Source organism: Nipponia nippon, unplaced genomic scaffold, assembly GCF_047370975.1.
Source record: "Nipponia nippon isolate SJK-2023a ecotype South Korea unplaced genomic scaffold, ASM4737097v1 scaffold_2, whole genome shotgun sequence".
In the NCBI taxonomy this organism is placed as follows: Eukaryota; Metazoa; Chordata; class Aves; order Pelecaniformes; family Threskiornithidae; genus Nipponia; species Nipponia nippon.
In genome coordinates, this window is record NW_028262336.1 from 48,425,023 (window position 1) to 48,447,923 (window position 22,901).

General features: G+C 41.7%; 1 protein-coding gene across 6 annotated transcripts; it reads right to left on the bottom strand.

Annotated features, from left to right (window-relative positions):
• Window positions 1-25: 25 nt before the first annotated feature.
• ZRSR2 (zinc finger CCCH-type, RNA binding motif and serine/arginine rich 2) lies at window positions 26-18,837 on the bottom strand. Of its 6 annotated transcripts, none has more exons than XM_087756061.1 (12): window positions 18,726-18,837; window positions 16,782-16,861; window positions 16,524-16,626; window positions 16,122-16,230; window positions 15,704-15,790; window positions 13,466-13,504; window positions 11,518-11,633; window positions 8,411-8,624; window positions 6,032-6,087; window positions 5,768-5,877; window positions 4,652-5,129; window positions 26-1,603 (listed from the first exon to the last, which is right to left on the bottom strand). In XM_087756061.1, the coding sequence occupies exons 1-12, from the start codon at window positions 18,770-18,772 to the stop codon at window positions 1,579-1,581; spliced, it is 1,464 nt and encodes a 487-aa protein (XP_087612187.1). In that variant the 5' UTR covers window positions 18,773-18,837; the 3' UTR covers window positions 26-1,578. The 6 variants fall into 6 exon arrangements, with proteins under 6 accessions (XP_087612187.1, XP_087612188.1, XP_087612185.1 ...); XM_087756062.1 differs by lacking the exon at window positions 26-1,603 and adding an exon at window positions 2,520-2,716; XM_087756059.1 differs by lacking the exon at window positions 26-1,603 and adding an exon at window positions 2,520-2,734.
• Window positions 18,838-22,901: the final 4,064 nt, after the last annotated feature.

Consider the following 22,901-nt stretch of genomic DNA (forward strand, 5'->3'; position numbering starts at 1 on the left):
GAGGAAAGAAGAGGCTACTCAGTGCTAGCTTAAAAAAAGGGAAATTTTATTACAGTGCTTAACCTGTTCTTGAGCACTTTATTAAAAAATGTGTGAGTATACTGTGTCCAAGATTAGTTATTTACATCCACTTAAATTGTACAGAAAGCAATAAATTAGCAAGTTTTTGGAAGGTTTACCACATTAAACATGAAATTTATTAAAGTGTATGTTAAATCGATGCAGTAGTGCCACTTTATCTGAAAATTAAAACAAACCACATGTTGATTGAGGGTTCTGGATAATACAAACTCAATATTTGGTTCCTTAAATGGAATTATGAGCAAGTCAATGCAACGTTCACAATCCTAGCCTCAAACAAAAATTTCTCAGATTCATCTCTTCTTCAGCTTTCTAAGAGAACTGAACTGGTTGATGTTACCAGCAAAAGCAGGGGGAAAACTTACCATCTTGGAGCATTTCTTAAATCTAATATGAAATAAAATTTTGTGTCTTAAATTTCCTACCTTATGGGGAAGGGGGGGGGGGGGAGCTAAAGACTCACTTAGAATTTCTGGATTGTTTAGGCAAGTGATTGTTGGCTTGAGTGTCTTCAACTTCATTGCTGAGTCTTAGTCTTTAACTTGAAGAGGCCTTCCTAAACATCTGCTGTTCCTTCTGAGTTAACGCCATGACGATGGTCGCCCCGTGGCTGCCTTTGTTAAGTTACGGTGTGCCACGGGTTATGCTTGTATGGCTTGCTTTGTAATCAGTCTCCTAGTTCACTGAAATGTAACTTGTCAATGTTCTCTCTTTTTTTTAATCAGAGATAGATACCAAATCAGTGCTGAATAGAAGGATATGTGTAATAATGGGGGTTTATTTTAATTACAACGAACTTGCAGTGAAAGCAAAATCAGCTGCACTCTTTAGATGATGGAAGAAAGTAAATTAAGCTTTTAAGTTATTAACTAGCATAGACTTTCACGTTTTGTAAGAAGTGCTGATCCAGGACAGGAAGCAATAGCATCTTTAAGCAGGCTCTTGCATTTGTTTTGAAAAAACATTATTTAGCACACAGGAATGTCACTGGTAAACTTCAGGGCAATTTCTGATACACTGAATGTGGTAATGCAAAACTGAATCTCAGAAAGACATGCTGTCATCAAAGGACATAAAGCTGGGAAGCTACTGAGGTTGCATTTCAGACTGCCTGCCCTATAAGCAAGGGAGGGGCCAGGGAGGAAAGGCCTTTCCACAGGTGCTCGTAAGAAATGAAAGCCTTGCCTTCGGCTCAGGGGCCTGCGCCGCCCGTGGCGGCAGGCGGCTACCTGCTGCGGGCAGGCAGAAGGGGCCGTTGCCTGGAACCAGCTGCCAGCCAGAACGCAAGGGCACGATGCTGCTGCTGGGCAGTAATACTTACTGCCTGTGCTTACAGGAGTTCCACCACGCTGTTACTATTCCCCTTCTGCCACTGGAAAAACGGGATCTTACTGCCCGGCTGGGCTGCCTGCCCTCTCCGGCGGGAGGGAGCGCCATGGCCACCAGCTCCCCGCAGCGCTGTGTCAACGCCTGCTGTCATAATCACTCTAACGCACCTCAGTGATCCTCGCAGAATTCACAACTGAAAAAAACAATTTTGAAAGGCACTGCTTTTAAGCAGTCATTAAAAACAAACCAAAACAAAACTTGGCCAAGATTAGTTCACTTTATAAGGCCCTTTTTTTTATATGGAATATGCAGAATAATGCGCAGTGAGAACAAGCTATTCCTTGCAAATTTAAATCCTTTCTGTGTTCTTCTGGGGCTTCTCCCCTTTGGAAAAAAAAAGAATTAAGCTTAACATTTAAGAACTTCTAGTCTCTTTGTCTCTTCAGAATAAATAGCTCACTCGGCTAATAAGGAAACACAAAACCATGCATATAACACTACTTAAGATTATGAAGTAGGGAAACAATATTGAAATACATGAACTCTGAAGTTCGAAAACTGGTTGAATTCCAGGTTTCATGCTAACAAATGCAAACTAAATGTCAGATCTACAGCACTCAATTTCTGTGTAATAAACAGACTGCGTGTGAATGATAATCACAGCTACCAGTCCTACACTGCACAGGTACAGCCAGTAAGTTTGGGTCCAGACCTCAAGAAAAAAAGCTGAAGCTTCAGCCATTATAGTAGCAGAAATAAAGCGTATTTAAAATTTTACATGCATCTCTGAGCAAGTCTTTTTTTTAATTTAAGAACATTTTTTTAAAAAAATACAGCAGCTCAGCTTCCCAGATCCCATTACAAAACCATGGGGACAAGGAGCCTAATTACCTGTGGAATTCTCACATGGGTCTTAGTTGGCACTTGGTTTCTAGTCCTACAGAGGCCTGCTTTGCTCATTTCACCCGACCGGTCACAGCTTCCCACCGCCCATTCCACCACTTCTGTTTGAGCTCCGGAATTGCTTTCGCTCGGGTAATGCTCAGCGATAGCCCGCTGCGTGGCACAGGACGTACAGCGTACTACAGACGGCGTAAGTCGGCTCCTCCACCTGAGAGCCTTAACCATCAGGCAGGTCGACCAGCAGGAGCTGTGGGACGCAAGGCAGCGCCAGTGGAAGGAAGGTGTCATTGGCCTGTGGTGGCGCGCCTCGGCGACTAGGAAATACCGGTTCAGTTCTGCTCCGGGGAACTGAACCAGAGTTTGCCACGTTCTGCACAAGTGACCCAACTAGACAAGGGAGCATCTATGAAAAAATAGAAACCTAGGGGAAAATCCGTCTGTAAGGTCTAGTCAGAAAAAGATACGTTGTGAGAAACTGGCGGTCACAAATTTCTCAAATATAATTTAAAACTTAGTGCTGTCTCTCCTTGGAAATACGCCTTTCAAACAAAGTTATTATTTCAAAAGTTATGCTATTAAATTACAATTCCTACATCTGTTAATAACTAAAACATTTAATCAAATTAACTAAGCTACAATTCTGCCTACAGTTATGACAATATATAGTGAAAGTCGGGTTTGAACTGAACATCAATATATAGCACTTTTGTTGTATTACTCCATATTGGACAACAGTTACACATGAAAGAAGGAAAATGTATAATCAGCATGCTAGGTGCAGTATGCATTTAGAAAAGCAAAAATATATATATTATATCCAGAAGCAATGTTCATTCCCTCCAAACTATCCTGGGGGTAAAACGTTCTTGCTGTGAGAAGTGCTATTGTAAAGTTTGGATATCCAGATTTTCTACGGGACTTTTACGTTGTATTGTTGGAGTCGTAATGGGTATCTGTTTGGGAGCATTTCATGTCTACTTTAGGCTTCTAACTCAGGTGGTCTGAACTGTACTCTGAAGGCAGGAGCCCAAGTTCTCTGGAGAGGCTAAAGAGAGGGAGGTATCTCTGCAGACCATTCAGGGCACCTGCAGCTTCAGTGCCACAAACTGCTCTCTCCAAGCGTCTAAGGACGCCTACGTGCCTAAGTTAAATACCTGAAGTTAACCAGTGTGAAGTACAGTCCATCTAACAGCACAAATCTTTCATTTAAAAATGAAGAAATACTTGTAAGGATTTATCTAATTGCAGGTACGTTGCTAATATAGCTGTCATTTCAAACAGGTTTTGTCCTGATAACTTCATTTTTATGTACCCTACTCTGCACCTTGACTGCAGGGAAGCTAGGCAGTAGGGTGCCTTAAACTGTTTGTAAAATAAGCCTAAAAAGGCTTTAAGTCAAGTCCTCCTCTCCAAAAAGTGTAAAGTATTGTTTCAGGTATAAAGCTTTCAGTTTCTTTAGCCACCCTGCAACCATCTTGAGCCTTCACAACTACATATATGCATCTTCAGTTAACCAGATGTACACTTTTCCACCACTCCATCACGGGCTAGGCAGGTGTTTTCAACTACAGATGGTATGCAACCAAGAGGTATGCAAAGTATTTTTGTAATCCTCAAGTGAGGATTACAACTGCATGGTCTCCACTCTTACTTGAGGATTAAGGTACTGAATAAATCGATTGTTTTTCTGTGTACTTTCTACTTAGTCTACTGCAATCCCTACAGGCAATTAGCTCAGCAGCTCAGTCAGGGGAGAGAGAAAAATCCAACGCTTATGACCACAAAGCTCCTACTGGGCAAGTATTGTACAATTAAACAGTGATGTCTGTTAGATCCCTTTTTGCCAACTCATAACATGATTATATTTACTTTGTCTAGAAAGAGATTTCCCATAAACAGACGGAAAATATAAATGGCAGTCTTCTACACAGACTTCAATTTGCAGTATGCTGTGGTGTGAATTTGCAGCACGCTGGCTCTTCTGTACTAACTCCTTACAGGGACAGTAAACACTTAACACACAAATAACACAGAAATAAGCATATACCAAATAAGCTTTACTTCTCTTTCTGTTTGTACTCAGTATGCATCCAGATGTTGCAGCAGTTCAGAGGGACAGAGTAGCTAGAGTACTTGACATTCACACCTTATATAGGACTTAAACTTTTAATTTTCTGAAGCTTAGCACACAATAAACTAGGTTCCTTTATTAGGAAGAAACACTTTAATGTGCAAGAACACTTTATTTGAAACTCAAATATATCTGGTGCCCTACTGGAAAGATTTCTTTGTCAGCTCTATGTTTGATCAATTACCAACTTCTAAAAGTAATTCTCACTTTGTTTTGGGAGTTTCACTATTTTTTCCTCTGCTGCTTGATCTCTTTTTACCCCTGCTCCTGGACCGAGAGGAACTCCGACTTCTGCTCCTACTGCGTGTTCGACTATGACTTCTGCTGCGACTGCGGCCTCTCCTCTTTCTCCCCCTGCTGCGAGACCTCCTCCTTTCTCGACTTCTTGACCTGCCAGACCGGCGCCTTCGCTTGTTTCTGCGGCGATTCTTTTTTCTCTCAGATTCTCCATTTCTTCGGTAAGAATGATCTGGGCTTGGGCTGCCCCTTCTCCTTGACCGGCTGTAATAGTCATCACGATGACTCGTTCTGTTTCTCCTTTCAGAGTTTTTAGACAACTGATTAGTCCGTTCAGGAGAAATACGTATGTCTCTATTGGCCTCCCAAAACTCATTGTTTGGATTTTTGAATACATGAAGAAAGTTGCAGTGTTTCCCTCTTGGACACTTCTGCCTTTCAAATAAGCCTGCAACAGATTAGGGTTTGCTTTTTTTATGAACCAGACCTGTTAAATCTCTTTCTTCATTACGTACCTACTGGAAAGAAACTTACTAAACTGAATTTTGCTTCTTCAAACAGAAAAACACGGATCTGACCACCTATCAATTCACGCAGGATTATTTTTTCAATATGTACTTTTCTTGGAATTAACTTTCCAACTGCTAGGAAGGTTTTAGCTTAAAACGATTTTCATAAATAATTTTACTACCTTAATCTAAGAATGTAAATATAGATAAGTCAAATGTGATCGTTACTGCTAAGAACTGTTGATGGTTCAGAAACTGCTGTTGCTTTTTAAAGAGAGAAATTACTACTTCCTGTAGTTCCACCTTAAGATTATTATTTCCAAAGTTAGGATCCAAACTTTCTTTTCCAGTCCAAGGTAAATCCACTAGAATGATTCAGGCAGTTACGTGACATGGTATGAATATTCCCTTTTTTTCCTAGATCTACACAAACAAGTTAGCATATCTGTCTTCCAAACAGAAATGAACTACAACATCAGGCAGATCTGAAAGCTACAGGCTAATCCCCTCTTTTTCACTTCCATAAGTACTCTTTCAATAAAACACATTCTCTTTTCCAAGTGTTTATGTGACTCACCACATATAGCAGTTTTCCACCTTGTCACAGGACAAAATTCACAATGAAGCTGTCGGCCTGCATACCATCGTCCACTGAATAGAGCAAGAGCTGCTTGACAGTCCTTCTCCCTTTAAAAAGTAAAAATCACACATAGCATTATCATCATACTGTCATTTAAGATGTTACTTACCAATTTTAGGCTCCCATTACAGTATGAGAAGGAATCATTTGGATTATACAGTGTTCACAGTTCTGAAACTTACTAAGATTGCAAGTACTTACGACTGATACTGGACATACACATTTCCTCGCAGGTGAGGCTCGTAGTTGCAACTGACCTAAGGGGATGGAAACATTTAAGTTAGTGAAGGTTTATGCTATACAGCAGCTCATGCATGTTGAGATGGCAGCCATTCTGATTTATGACAGCTCATCAGTATGAACTTACATGTGATTTTCTTCCGAACACTTCGTTTTAGCCAAGTAAAAGGTTTTGAAGGAAAAAAAAAAAGCTCTTCTGGCTTATGTTTGACTGTTTCCAGCATTATGCTCTGATTAACATTGGGACCTCTGCTTAACTTAGTCCACAAGACAGCTTGTACTCAATTGTCTTGCACTTGTCTGGGCCAACCCTACTGTGCAACAGCCAAATCCTGCTCTGAAAACAATCAGTAGTATCCTCAATGTGGAAATGTGGGATTCATTACAGTAAGAGAATCTTTAGAGCAATTTTGCTTCACAGCATCCCTGCGAGATGAGTTAGAAAAGCTGAAGTCACTAGCTTTCACCGTACAGTTCTGAAACACCTTTTTTTTTATAATAATTCAGCATTCAATGTATATCTAAAGATCTCAAAAATACACAATTTAACTTCCAAAAAGCTTGTTGCTAGTCACAAAGGATTCTGAAACAGGCAGGCCCAAGCAGGCTAGAACCCAGTTCTCCAGGGCAGAACTGTGAGCCCATCCTCTTCTGCCCCCAGGTCTCTTCCCATATCCACACCAAACGAGGCAAGTGGCTCCTTTCATCCATCAACCCTGGCTGACCCTCAGAGAACACCTCTCTGTGCACTGGGTTAGGCAGGGGCTTCAGACACAACACCAAGCAGTTGTATAATTACATATTACAGAACAAGCAGTCAAACTATTTAAGATAAGATAAACAACATCAGCACAAGAACAAGCAAGAATGATTTTGCCATGGACACTTTTCAGGTGGGAAAAGAAGTGTTGTTTTGTAAGGGTCTGCCAGATTCTGGAGTAGCTTCCCAGAAAGAAGAGCAAGAATAAAACCTTGGGCTACATGGCAAAGGTAAGTCAGCTGGAAGAGGGGTGTGCGCAATCCAATTCTAAATGGTAGCAGAGACTCAACTCAATCACAGCTAAGATCCCTGCAGCCAACACATCATTCTAAGCATCTCTAATATAATGAAAATGCCCATGAGAATCACATTACAGTTGCACAATTACGTCAGAAACCAAGAAATGCCATACTAAAAGCTCTTACGCCATTACTAGTCACAGGGACCCAAGTATGTGCAACTTTGCACAGCTGCCTATAACAACGATACAAAGTCGAGGATCTGAGTTTGATGGTAAGACAGCATTTCAACCCACGCTCCACTGGGAATCTACATCCCGTCTTCTAGGGTGGTGCACAGCTTGCTAATATCCCACGAGTCAAAATACGGAGGGGTTACTCCTCCAAACACGTGAAGCTTTCTTACCTATAAAGCTCATTATACCACTACCAAAAATTCATTTTCTCTACTTCCCTCTTGCTTGAAATGCTAATACAATCTCAGTTCTGAGGCAGCTGTCAGTAGATGGAAACAAAAGGAGAAAAGGCACTACATGCCTGCTGGTGACTGCAGGAAAACACTCAGGAATGGCACGCAGAAAGGGATGCTGCAGTAGGTTCTGCTACAAGGAGATTTCACCATCCAAGCTGCGTATTTTGGGGCAACATGGGACTGTTAACATACATCATTCATCTCCGAGGTCTCCATTTACAAGTCCCCCTTTCTCCCCCATAAGAAATCATAATATAAATGGGTAAAATTCAGGAAAGAACATTCAGCAAACCAAACACAGAAACTAAGGATGGATAACAAATCTCAACACCATTTATGTAACTTACCTATTTATAATTCTTCCTACAGAAATATCTACTACCTTTTCAGTTCATTGTCATTTGATTTTATTTTATTGAACCAGTCCTAAAATGACACTGTTTGGGTGTATACTCCAAATACATTTTATATCCCCACTACTTCATTCCTTAAGCACAAATACAATAGCCCAGATACAGTGTCTACCAGTCTTAGTGGACCCTCTGGGGCTTATCGCTGGCTAAGTAAAGAAGGGACTGTGAGGTAAGTGGACTGCTGAGCAGTGTGAATAACTTGCACAAGCTTTTACAACAGTTCGGGGGAATGGGAGACAAGATTCACCCAGAGTAAGACAATGCTCTGTAACAGCAGTGACAAGTTTACAGGTGACATGAGAGACGCACAGTTTACCGTAAGGACACTGTATAGTTCTTTAATGTACATGGGATTTAGCTAGGGCGTCCTGGACAGAATTCCTGCTAAGGCTAGTAAAACACAACTTACATGGTACATGTTATATATTTAACAAGCTGTTACACTCAGATGCGTACCTTGAATTGAACAACCTTCCCCACGTTCTGAAACTCGGGCAGCACGTCCTCGTAGAACTCCAGGAACTGCTGGTAGGTCTCCTCGTCACTGTACTCGAGACTTGCGTCCGTGTCATAGTCATCTCTTCGGCACTGCTCCATGCCAAAAGTAATGAACATCCCTCGGACGAGTAGTGTCTTACTAGATGTTGGATAGTTATGCTTGCGAGAACACCTGGACATTGGTAGTGAAGAAAGAAAAGTGAAAAGATCAGCACTTTCAGCAGAAGATGCACTTCTTGAAACTTCAAATACTTGCCATTTTGAATAACGGCTATTACAAAAGAAAATCCATTAGTGGAAGATCAACATATTTCAGCTATTAAAACAAATCTTTTGGAAGCATAATCTTAATGCTTTCTGCCATGCAGAAATACATTCTTGCTGAAAAAAGCACGTCTGCAAAAGCTATAAATACCAGTAACATAATAAAAGCTAAAGTAATTTCTTTTAGGCTACCAGGGTTAAATGCGTTCTCCATTTCTGACGGGCTTTACAGAAAGACTACTGACAATCTTTTAAGACATTTTAAAGCAAGTCTCTGCTCTTCTTTTTGCAAACTGAACAACTTTTACTGAAGTTGTTCTCATCATACGGGGCAGCAGGGAGGGAGGGAAAGCACGTCTAGACATGAAGTTGGATGAGTACGAGATTGATCTTTTTCCACTTAAAAAAAAAACAAAAACAAAACAAACTTCGTATAAGTAAGTCTTATCTTAATCTGCATCTTCTCGGCAGCCATAAAAGCATTAGATCTCCCTCACCATCCATCATATTCAGGCTACCTCCCTCACATGCTGAAATACAGTTCTTCCCCACAAACCTTTAGATTCAGTCAGAACATAGATGTTAGCTTCCATGTTTATTTCACTGTGATCTCCATTTCAAACGCTTCCCTGAGCAACTGGGTCATCCACCTCCAAAACATTTCTTCTTTTCATGGCATGATCAGAAAAACAGTCAGACTACTCTACTCTCTTTATCTAGCACTGGCAAAGCACAGACAAATTGGAGGGAGGTCAGGTCTCAAAATGGTCAATTACAACCTAGACTTCAGATAGGAAGTTTCTTTCCGCATCCAGTCAGTCAGAAATTAACTCTCACTTTCTGGTTGGCACCTTAGACTTCAAACAACAACAACAACAAACCTTCCAAAACTAAAACTGGAGACAATTAATTTGATTTTTTTCTAACATTTTAGAAGCTGCCTCATTGCACTGTTGTATATTTGAATGATAGAACTCAAAATATTATATCCAACCAATATTGTCTGTACACAAGATGAATATAGCACGTGACAGAACAAAAGGAACCCCAAGGAAAATGAATGACCGAAAATCCAGTATTACTACAAAATATTAGGGTTTGAATTACTGGGGAAATTAGTAATAGTGAACTCAGCCAGTTTTAACTTCTTCAAGACATAGTGAGCTTTGACAAGATTCAACAATTATTTTATTGATAACACTGGCTCTCAATTTTTCACCATTGTGGTCCATTTCAGCTTCCAACCCATTCTTCCAGTCCTTATCCTAGCTGTATCTCAGTCCTTCAACTTACGGTCAACACCAGAAGTTAAAATGACCAGAATATGAGGGAAGCAGGTATGTGAGGAGGAAGAAGGAAGATGAAGGAGAGGTAGCTGAGATAAACAAATACAGGTGAGAAAAGAAGGGCAGAATATGATGTTTCTCAGTATTTATTTACCAAGCCTATTTATAGTTCAAAGCAAAACTGATTTTTATCCAATCCACAATTAATCCAAGGTGGTCACCTCCATTAAATACCACTGAAACAAAAATACTGCAAAGACTACAAAGAACTAAACATTTGAAAAGCTAAAATACTGCCTGCAGTTGAACAGCTGGCCAGTTTTATTTAAGAATTCAACACATATTTCAGAATAGAAAAAAGATGGGGACTTGAAGCTTCCATAGAGTTGAATTATCACATCATTATCCACAATATACATCACACTAAAACAAATTACTTCTAGGATAAAGACAACTACAATAGATGGACCACACACATTTCAGTGATATAAGTTAGTAAAATAGCCTTACTAGTTTATGCTGAAGATTCATGTAATAAGTATCAGAGTTTTTCCGTGATGAGCTATTTTTCCTCCTTAACACACACACAAATTCAGGGATTTTCTAGCTAGATGCTGCATTTGGCTCATCATCTTTAATGGTCACCTATGAACCTGTACTCCATGAACCCATTTATGCTTCCTCTGTGTCCTCTGGCAACAAGTTTCGCCATTTGTTTCATATGAGAAAGTACTTTTTTTTTTTTTTTAAAGCTGGTAAAGTCAGGTGCACTTAATTAAACTATTTCATAATTAAAAACAAATAATCCTTCCCATCCTACTCATGAGTTCAATGTCCACCTACCACAGCCCTCTTCCATCATCTCTTTGAAAGCAGAGTCTAGACTAGTTAGCCAGTCCTCCTACAGAAGCTGTTCCTCATCTCTGATCATCTTCTCGTCCTTCTCTCTTCTTGCCTTTTACTATACTTCCTTTCCGAGAAACGGAACCCGTAACAGTATAAAAAAAAAATTACCAAGAATGAATGTATCACGCATTTAAACAGTATACAAACAGGAGAATTCTGGAAGCTACACAGCAGCTTTCTCAACTCTGCAGATGTACCTCAACGTGCTTTAGTCCATTTGAGATTCGATTTTATTTTTTAAAAGATGCAGCATATGCAAATTAGACAAGATAAAAGTGTATGACATATCAGGCCTGTACTAACAGCAGAAATCAAATATAGTCTGTCTGAATGTATCTGTGCATCTGTCACAGCTCAGGAAAAGCGAGTTTGACCTATGTAACCAGAATGCACCATCAATAATATGCCATAACAATAAATAGTTCAATTCCAGCCAGGCAACGCTTTTGCTCTCAATGTCTAGTTCCATCATGAATAACAGAACCACATCCAAATACATGGAAGTAATTTATATAGCAATTTTTCTTCAGTTTGCATATGACCTAATGAAGTTGCTTCCCTTTCATCTCTCCAAAACACTTCTATGCTGGTAAATATTCAATTGATTACCTGTCTCCAAATCGACAGGAACCTGTTTTAATATAGAATGGGCAATTTGCTCTATCCTTCTCTGTTCCTATATTCTCTGGGGGCTCTGGGTTATGCCAGGTCACACCATTCTCCAGCTGTGGAAAAAACATCAAAATACACAGTTAGAAAAGAACAAAGAGATGTAATGTCAAAACAAAATTACTAATTAAATCCACATGCAATTATGGGTGCTGTGTTACTACAAGGCAAGCCGAACCTATTTTAAGCATTGTTTTATAAAGTTGCCCAGTGCCTTAGGTATCTGGGGATGGAAATCTCTTTTCTTGATAATTGTTCAGTTTTAAGAATAAGTCTATATTCATGATTTCTTTTTAACAAAACAAAAAATCACCCAACTGGATGTTTTCTTTTGCTAAAGGAAAAGCTTCTTAAGATTTTGTAACCACAAGAGTTGCAATAATATTTGCTCCTCAAAAAATGAATTCATTTGTCATCTACGAGAATTACAAATATTGGGACAGATTCTTTCCATTCAGGTAAGCCTGTTACCTACTTCACTCCAGGACCCACTGAGCAGCCCTTTATACACCTGGCAGATAGAAAGCTAGGACTATTAACTTGTTTGTCTTTGCAACAGCTCAAAGCTCAGTAAGGTTATCACTATCACTTTTTATGCAGCTAGAAAAGGTTAAAATAAAAGTAACCTGCCCAAGGCCAGAATTAAAAAAAAATTAAACACTCAGTTAGCACTGGAATTAAAAGCCTCCATACTGCTCATCTCGGGCCATTAAGATTTCTATAATTCAAAATGGAATTATCAAGTTGCAAGCGTTGACTGACTACAAACAAAACACACGTTTAAAAAGGGAATTTTCATTTTGTTAGCCAAAAGGTCTGTAAAGCTGAGTAGCCTAAGTTCTCGTTTTAAATCAACTGAAAACTCTGTTTATTTACAAGCAGCATTTGGCCCTGCTACCAGTTCTATTCATGACTCTCAGCCATAATTTTCTTTCAACAAAACAGCACTGTCACTTCAACAGTGTCAACAGTAAGTAACTGAACCCTGAACTGATACGATAACGAAGTCTCTAACATACCACATTTCTGCCTATTCCCTTCCAGAAATGGCAGCTAATACATCTTGAGCTCTGGGCAGATAACAGTTCAGAGCATTTTTCTACCCATATTATGAAACAGAAGTTAGATTCCCTACCTAAAAAACTGCTTAAACATAATTTGGAACTGAATGCAACTCCAATGTAGCTATGGCTATCAACACACCACGGGTTAATTTTGTTAAAACTTAATTTTCAGATTCATGCAGTGGTTTAAGCAGAGCAAGAATCTTCACAAGTTTAACCGTATGAGAGGGATAAAAAGCCAAATTATTCTTTAAGGCAACAGGAAAGATTGAATTCATCCTCTCTAAGATTCAAATGAAGACTGCAGTTTTCTTTACTACGCACTGCAGCTTGAGATCCATGCTCTCCCAGGCACTGGAGCAGTCAGCTTCTCCCTCCCCCACCTTTTTTTTTTTTTTTCCTTAAGGATCTGTGCCCTCCTCTAGTGATGAATCCTTTTATTTAGAGACTGCCATCTGCTTAAAAAGACAAGTTTGTCTTGCCACCCAGAAGGACTGACAGATTTATTTAGAATTCCAGTTCACAAACAAACCATTGTGCACAGTGTTTTCTAACAGCACACAGCAGTATTTCCAGATTCATTTTGACTCAGATCTTCTGAACAGGAATGAGCATGCACAACTGCACTGCCACCAACCAGCCAGAAATATGCTTAATTATGTTCCACCCAGTAAATAATTGTTTACAGCTCATGCAAGCCACTACATATTAAATTTATTCAGGCCATTAGGTTCTTGAGAGCAGATGGACAACATGCTAGAAGGCAAACACCGGATGGCAATTAAATTACTTTCAGTTCTTCTTCAAAAAGTCTCTGAGCATACCTGGCTTTCAGCTTGATCCAGCATCCTCTGCACAGCTGCCTATAAATGGTGCAAACACAGGACTAGTGAAAACCCTGAGGACACGCAAAACATCTGGTTTCTTCAGTTAAGAACCTAATTTACAATACTCAATGATTACGCATAATAAGAGTTTGATGGGGTTTGCTTTAAAAACCAAAGTCTTACTTTTGCTCTGTAGCAATTCATGTACTACAAAGCTGTTAAAGGATACATCAGACAAGACCCTCATGTAGATGATTTTCTAATCTAAATGCTAGACAACTTAAAAAGTTTCATTTTCTTCTTTTTTTAAAACTATCATTGAACTATTGAATACTTAAATATATCTCCTGCTCTAGTACTCAGTCTGGTTAATTTCATAATCCTTTAGTTGCACTAAACTTTTTAACTTAGAACGTTCTATGTAACACAGAAAAACACATTGCTTAGTGAGTCTCTGTTAAAGCAAAACATATAACTTAAGAAACTTCAATATCATAAGTTCACTGTATCTAGCCTTCCAAATACAGGAAAACAATGAGAATGTTCTTTCCCTTCCTTCTTCTAAGTGGGCTGAGCAAAACAATAAAGTCACTCTCCAAAACTGGCTGGAAATTAGTTCTAACAAATTATTCTAGGAAGTTCCAAGAAAAAAAGACATTTAAACATAACCAATACAAGAAAATATGCTAGCATTGCTCTAATTTGGAAAAGAATTAACTAAATTAAAAAAGAAGACGAGCAAATAAAAATAAAAAAATGCAATCCAAGATGAGAACGCAGACAGCATCTGGTACTAATCATCAAGTATGTCAGATAGTATCCACCCTAATAAATAAATAAATACCCCAAACAAAAAAAAACCCACCAAACCAGAAAATCTATTTTCTTATCTTAGGGAGGAAAAAAAAAATTTTTTTTTTTAATCAGTAAGTCAGAATTTGAATAAACTGCTGTTTCAAGAGACAGGCCAAATCAATTGAACAACTTCCCGCTGCTGAAATGGGTGGCTCCACTCCCAGCTAGGTACTCAGTTTCCCTCTGGGTGTCTGTCAATGCCCTCCATGAGCCAATTTAGCTCACTAAACCAGTAAAATAGTAACCCAGAAAAAAACAATAGAAACAAACCAACAAACAACAAAAAAGAAAGTGGCTTCCACCTAGTTCAGGGAAACAAATTAGCCCACTGAGGGCTTAGACAAACCCAGACACAAGGAGAGGGAAGGAACACAATCCTGCTGTTACCATAGTTCAACTCTCTTGGAACTATCTCTCAACCTTAAATAAAGGATGTGACCATCATTTTCCCTCCCTACTCTGCAAACAGAGAAATGGACGCTTAACACAAGAGGAAGTAAGACAGGAAATACAACAACTGCTGTTCTTTTTCATTCGTCATGCAAGCATTATGCAATCAGTGACACAACCAACTATTAAACACAGGAGACAACAGTGTTTGCTCCTGTCTCTTCTCCTGCTGTGGCTACCAGACACAGTAGCAAGACACCTCCCAGTGAAATGACTGGAATCTTTTACGATTGTGGAGAAGCTAAAATGACCGCATCCTAGAAAGCTGCAATCACCCTTTATTGGCGATAGGCCAGTCCTCACATCGGATTTCTGTACAGGACATCTTACATCCAGGTTATTCAACTTCTAAAACTTAAGAAGAATGTATCGTTAGCAGAAATGTTATCAATGACTAGTATCTTCAGTATCATTTTTTTCTCCACTCAAGGAGCTCTGAAAAAAAGATACGTCCTGTTGGATGAGTCAGGTAAAGAAGAGCTGTAATATATCTTTTGATTAAGAACCGTGTTAAGGAACAGCAGCAATGTAATTCCATATTCCATATCCTCACTGGGCATTTTCTTCAACACGGACGGTGTTCAACTGGGACATTAAGTAAGGATTATCTTTAATGCATGATGCAAAAAGTGCACATATCAGAACCTGCATTCACAGCGTGCCTTTGTATTTAACTGATGTAAAAAAATTACATACTATGAACAACTAGATGTGTTAAAACCAGTTACCCTTCTAGGTACACGGATTCACTAGATCCTCTTTAACAGTGAATAATAGTTTCAGGAATTTAGACAGAATGGAGAGAAGAAGTAACTAGCACATTTATACGTTTGCTAATTAGAATAAAATCCCTCTTCAACATGCATAGACTGTTGCATCTGATAATGTAGGAGGATATGTAACGTTTATCCTCCCAGTGCCAGGAATCACCTCTCTCTCTCTCTTCTCCTGTTGCTTCTGCTGTGCCGCTTCTCTCTCTTTTCTTTGCTGTTCTTCCCATTCTTCTTTGATCTTCCTCTTTATGATAAAAAATATTTTTAAAAATTATTTAAGGAAACAAATGCTTTATAATCAGTCAAATTCAAAAGTGTCATGTTGTATTACAACTCCTTGACCATTAAGTTTTCATCCAGTCATAAGCAACTAAATCTCTGGACAAAAACCCTTTTAAAGAATTTTTTCTTTTTTTTCTTTTTTTTCAATTTTGCTCTTCTAGGATGGAAGAAGAGCTTATGCTTTCAAACATACCAACATCAAGAAAACTGGGTCCACTACAGAACAGTAAAAGATTTTACACTAACTCTCCCTTATTGCCAGACATAACTGTAACATTCAGTTTATACATCACCTCTTCTTCTTCTTGACGTTTTTTTGCAGCCTCTTCTTTTTCTTTCTTAAGCTTGAACTCTTCTTGGGCCTTTTCTTCTCTCAGTAACCACTGCTCATGTAGTTTTTGTCTACCAAGGAAACCAGATACCACTTAGACAAAATTCAATGACTACCCACAACTGATGCAATTGTCATGCATACATTTCAAATTTATTAGTTCAGCAATTAGTACAGCTTATGTAATCTTCTTTAAAAGAGAAAATTCCATAGGAATCATTCAGACTTTAGAGAAAAACTGTGTAGCCTGAAATATACAAAAAGGATTCTATTTTACAGAATATATTGGAACTTTTCAAAGTATCAAAATGGAATTGGCTATAGATGTATCTACTGCATATATGCCATTTTCTAGATATTTCACCTTTCTGCCTCAAGTTTTTTTTCTTCTTCTTCTTCTTCTTCCTCCTCTTCTTCCAGTTCCTCCTCTTCCTCCTCAGACACCGATTCATCTTTTTCTGTAGCTTCTGAGAAAAAACACAAAACAATGCATCTAAATAGCTGGATGTTATAGTCAGCAAAGATACATAAAATTCTAGCTTTTTAAAAAATGAAAAGGGGAAAAAAAAAAAAAAAGAATCACTACTAGTTCCACCGACAGTACAAAACACTTCACAGTTACCTGAGTCTCTTAGTTTGGCAAGCGCCTGCCGCTTTTTTTTTCGTTTTTCTTTCTTCAGAATAGCTCTGTATTTTTGATGGCTGAAAATGAGACAATATTATTTATGTTAAAACAGCCAAACAAAAGATTTTTACTGTCATACATGCACTCAATGTACATCAGCAGTACAAAGCCTCACAAACTGCAAAATTAACAGCTATTCATATGAAACAGTGACTCTACAGGGACATCTGACATGCCAATGAAATCTGTAGCTATGCTGGTAGAGCTGCACGTGGACACCAGCAACGATCCCATTCGGACACAACACAGAGGGTCTCACCCTTCTTGAGCTCTGCAGTACTTGACGTTACCACCAACTCCATGAAATCCCCCTTAATTCCTGAAACCTGGTCACTAGATAGGATTTGGGAGAAAAATTCGGGGGTCTCCTACCCTATAATTTTGGCACATCTTTCAGCACATTCTAGTCTCTCTTTTACAAGGGATGAAATTTTAAGTCCCTTCCCTTCTCCCTCGATATTCTCTACAGGCAGCAGTCTTCACATATAGGTAACAAACGCACACTTAACAACCACCACAGATAACGCTCAGGTGTACTCTTCTGCTACTGAAGCTTGGCCACTCATCCTTGCTCGTCTAACAGCTCTGCAAGGCTGCCCAGAAACAGCACCATGCTTTCATTATGGTTAAAAACTCTCTTAAGTATCTGAAAGGCTTTTCACATCAACCCCTTTTCTGTCATTTTTCATTCTAGCTCTCTTCTTTCTAGCCATTTTGTAATGGAAAAACAGGAGGGAGAAATGATCTTCAACTCCTGTCATTCTGCCATGCCAAATATTGACGGGAGATCAAAACCTTCCTGTTTCAGAGTAAGTAATTTTAAAAGATTCCATAGGCGTAACTCAGACAGCCAAAACCTCACCCGCATCTCTAGCCCTTCCGTTCAGGGTTACTCACAACCTCACCATCTGCACACCTGTGCATGCCATCAGTAACACCATGGTGGTTTTCCCGGCAGCAGAGCGCTTGCCCTGAAAGACCAATACCTGACTGCATGCTCTGCCCTCATCTGTGCCTTCTACCTTTGAATAAGCAAGCCTAGCGTCTCGTCCTGCAGCATCACCTGCCCGAAACAAATCTCACCCGCTCGGCTGGTGCCGAGGGCTGAGAAGCGCGGGTACCTCCTTCCCAGTTCCCAGGCTTTCTCAGGTGCTCTTGAGGCCCAAGGAAGGGAGGGAGACAGCCGCTCTCCTCACTCCCAGGCCACGGCAGCTCAGGAGGAGGTGGGCAGGCAGCTGAAGGGCAAGGAGCAGCGGCGCCCCGGCCGCTTTAGGGCTGGGTCTCGCCTCCCCCTCCACCCACACGACACCGGCGAGCAACGCCACCCCAGCGAGCGGGGGACGCGGGCCCTTGCACCGAGGCGGAGGCCTGGCCCGGGGATCCCACCACCCGCCGAGGGGGGCGGGCGGCGCTCAGCCCGGCCACGCACATGCCGGCTGCCTCCCCGCGCCGCGGCCGCGGCCGAGCCTCGCGCCGCCCCACGGCCGCCGCTGCCCCGGCTCCCCCCGCCGCCCCGGCAGCGCCCCGCGCCGCTGCGCGCCCCCCCGCGGCCCCGCCCGCTTCCGGCCCCGCCCCCCGGGCGCCCCCCGCGGCCCCGCCGGCCGCCCCCCGCGCCAGGCCGCGCTCCCCACCGCAGTCCCCGCCGGGCGCCCGTTACCCCGCGCCCCCGCGCGCGGCGGCGGCCGGTCGGCCATGACCGCTGCCGCACGTAGTTGCGCCACTCCCAGGCCCGGCCGCGAGGCGGCCTCGGCTTCGGCCGCCGCGCGGCCGGGCTGTCTCGGTCGGGGCTGGGCCATGACCGTCCTCGGGGATCCCCGGGCCCTTCCCCTTCCCCCTGGAGGCGGCGGGGAGGCCCGGCACCGGCCTCGGCCTCCGCCTCACCTCAGCTTCCCCAGAGGGGACTCGGGCAGCAACATGGGCGCCGCCATCTTGCGTTACCAAGGGGATGTCACGTGACCCCACGACGGAAGGGCGCAAAATCCCTTCCGGCAGCTGAGCAGGGAGCGGCGGCGGTGGTGGGCGGCCGCTGCCAGCGTGCGCACGCACGCGCACAGGGCGGCCGTTGGGGAGCCGGGCTGTCGAGCCGCTTCGGGAAGGGGACTGGCCCCGGCCCCGGCCCCGGCCCTGGCCCTGGCCCCCCAGCCCTGGCCCCGGCCCCCCGCCCCCGGAGACGGGGAGCGTTGCGGGAGCGGGGTGGGCGGCTCAGTGACCGGCATGGGACGGTTACGGGGCTGGGTCGCTCATCAGGGCGGGCCGGGGCACCTGCTGTCCTTAGGCAGCCCGGGCCTGGTCACTGAGGAGAGTGGTGGGAGGCAGGAGGGCTGATGGCTTGAGGTCGTGGTTTTCCAGCCGCTCCTCAGGCGGTTGTGGTAACCGTCTGAAGGTGCGGCTGTAATCGGCTGGGTAGTGAGTGCGGGGGGGAAAAGAAAAGCAGCTTTGGGTGATGACATCGAACTGACTAGTATGGCTGCTTTCAACATGCTTATACACTGCTAGAGCTGCCTTTGCAAAATTCAGAAAACAAGACCAGAGCAATTAATATGTTGAAAGATGAGATGGAGTTTGTGTTATTCCTCCTGTCAAAAGCATTTAGGATTAGGAATGTGTTGAAAAGTAGCATTTTAAATTTCAATTTACTAAACTGTCTTTAAGAAAACCCAGAACAGATTCAGCCCACTGAATCTTTCCATTGTGATACCTGTCATTTTCTTAGCCCTTTTGAGTACAGCGGTGCATGTGGTGTGCGGTGTCACAGCTAGCCCGGGTTTTTTCTGCACGTTGCAGTGTCTGCTGCGTGGATGCTCCCTGGCTGTAGTAACTAGCTGCTGACAGCTTGTGCTCTGTAAGCTGCATCGGTTACTTTGTGAAATACGTGTGGAAATGTGAGGTGTGCTATGCCTGCCACGAGGTGGGCTTCTAGTGTGTCTCTTGGCTGCTGTGAACACAGGTGATGGATGGCTGCCCTGGCCTACAGCCTCTCAAACAGTTGAAGGAAGCCCCAGCTGCAGTGTAGCCGGGGCGCGCCAGACAGGTATATTGGTGAATTTAACTGACGCTGCTGCTGATACATTCTCATCGTCATCATCTCTGAGGCATACTACCTGTCTTGATTATAAATGTAGTTCATGGCAGGAAATGAGTTACAATGCACAGAGCGTCATGGATATGATGGGTTGAAAGTTGTCAGTAATCAGTTCGTCGGTGGCATGCATTATAGATTGCAGCCTTCAGGCAATGAATTTGTAGGTTTTATTTGGGCATGTTTTGCATAACCATTAATAATGTACATTGTTTATTAATATCTAAATTATTGTCATAAACCACAACGCAGGAGCTTACTTCATATATCCTAGAGGTAGTACATTGCATAAATAGTCTGAGCTGCTGGCAGTGAAGCATACCAGAGCAGGCTTTGTCAAAATCAGACTAATTGACTGTGCTGGTCATTAACAGCATAATGAGTATCCTCTTATTTATTCTGAAGCTTAGTGAAGTTATTCAAAGCAAGCATGTGACTGCTATAGTCAGCAGTTACATTTCCTATTTGACCAATGAATATTCAGACCATGACCCCTGTGCTATTACTTAACCATGTTTCAGGTTCTAGATTGTCTTTTAAAATAAAGGAGTTGACATCACTATTACTGTTTGGTTGTGCAGAACGTACATGTAAAATAACGCATAATTTGCTGCTGCTTAGATACAGAAGATGGCAGTATTGTGCACTTTACAACTGATGAACCATTGACACCCATGAAAGTTTTGAAAAAGCAACCGTGTTTTATATATCTTATTGCATTAAGGAATTGCAAGGATAACTTTTCATCCTCCTTTCAACAGAATAAGTGCTGTAACAACAACCTTCCTTTAAACTATAAGTTAAAGTTGAGAAGTTAAATCATGTCTTTCATTACTATACTACATTTCATTATGGCGTTTTCCCAATATATTTGGGGAAAGAACTGTCTTAAGCTTATGTATCTGAGTAGTGAAAAGGAGGATCTCTTTATAAGAAAACACAAAATACATCAGCTATTATGGATACTCATAATGATTCTGGAAAAAGCTACATGCCTGTTTGAAACAGGAATAAAATAATTGCGTTTTTCTCCATTTTATTTATTCTCATTAATTTAGACACATAACATCAGCTTGATATTCACATACAGGTGCAGAATTCCATACAATTTAACTGATGATACAGCATGAGAAAGAAACAAATACGGCCGTTCCAGGCAAGAGCCATTCACGTATCCAAAGTAATGTAGCATTCTGGTCAGTAGTTGTTAGCCCTTACGCTGCGGGCTAACACTGCATAGACCACAGGCCTTTTCAAGCATAGTTTATTTTTGTGGCAACCTTCAGGAAGTTTGTGGAACTCACTCGTCCATGTTTCCTAAAGAAAAATATACCTGCACAGTATGGTAGTGCGTGAACCCCATCATGCGAAGGTCGATACCAGGTGCACTGATTACGCTTTACAGAATAGCACAGAACAGAGAAACTTTTCTCATCCAACGTGAAGTTACATACTATATTCCATTATAAATCTCTGCCTGTCTTGTCAGATCTGTCCACAGAACCATGCATGCACAGTAGACCAGCTCTGAGCAAGAGTACAGGTACTCCGTTTAGCACACGTTTGCACTTCGTTTCCATGAGGTTCTTCTGGTTTCCATTTCTCTCGTATTTCCTACCAGTGTGGACTGACATAAGCAGATAAGAAGTGTTCGCTCTCTTTCTTGTATGCCCAAGCCCTGTGGGGAAAAAAGAAAGATAGATTTTATAGGCATACAGATCATTTAACAGTTGTCGTAATTTTTGCCATATGCTCCAGAAGAGCAGCACCTTTCCTCATGGAATCGTACAGCTTTTATTTTCCTGGCTGAAGAAAATGGACATAGGAGAACGTGTGGGAAATGGCAGTAAAACACTAGCGTGGATTTGGTTGACTCGGAAAATAACGTGTTGATTAGGAGACGTTCAGGAAGTGTTGGTTTGTGAGGAGGAGCGGTCAGTTTCCACTCAGGGCTGTAGATTGTGCTATAGACTCACTGGTGAAGCGGGGGCAGCAGCACCATCCCTCCCCTCTGTGCTGGAAGTTGCGGTCCCTGTTCTCAGTGCCAGCTCTGTTGTGGGCGATCCTCGGTGCTTTCCACTGCAAAGTGTAGGTTTCAAGGCAGTATATGTGAACTCTAGAGAGTGCATCCTCCCCCACATGCTGCCTAATGGCTACGCTACTGTCTCAAGTGGTAAATGATTTCTCACATACTCTCTACTTCTGTGAGCACTGATAAAACAGTGACACTGTAAGTCAGTCACTTTTGCATCATTACAATGATGACAGGGGTTATGTGCCTCATTCAAGACCCTGTTCCCCCCAGAGTTACTGGAAAGACTCCCATTTCATGAGGCTTAGGCTGGACCTACATCAGCCAGCCTGGTCTATTGGATGATACTGGCATTCGCTTAGATCCTAATCTCACCGACTTCTGAAGTCTGCAGCAGATGTGCAGCGTTCGTCGTTTCCATTGCACCCGGGGTACTGCAAGGCACTGTCTACAATCAGACCTGCAGTTCTCCAGGTACATTTCCATGAGTGACTAATGCTGACAGTAGCACATTGACTCTTTCCCTCATAAGAGTTGAACACAACTATTTAAGACTAAAGATTAACTTCCTCAGAGTTTAAAACTGTTAATTTGTCAAATTTGAAAACTGAGGTTAAGTTTGGCCATAGCTATTAATTAACTTACATGATAGCTATCAATTTTTTACTTTCCTGGGATTTTCCATTTCAAAGACATTGAAAGAAGCAGAAAAGTACATTGCTAATCACATCAAGAAGATGGAAGGGTTTTGTTTGTTTTACCAAGTCATATGGTTTCTTGAAATTTCAGTCTGCTCTTGATTTGTTTAGAAGTCCAAATCTGGTATACTGTTAAATATATACATACAGATAATACATGAACTTCTGGAGGTTACAAGCACTGAAAAAAATTATAGAGATACTGTTATTTTCAACCATGCAGACAAATTCATTTAGTGCAAGAAGAC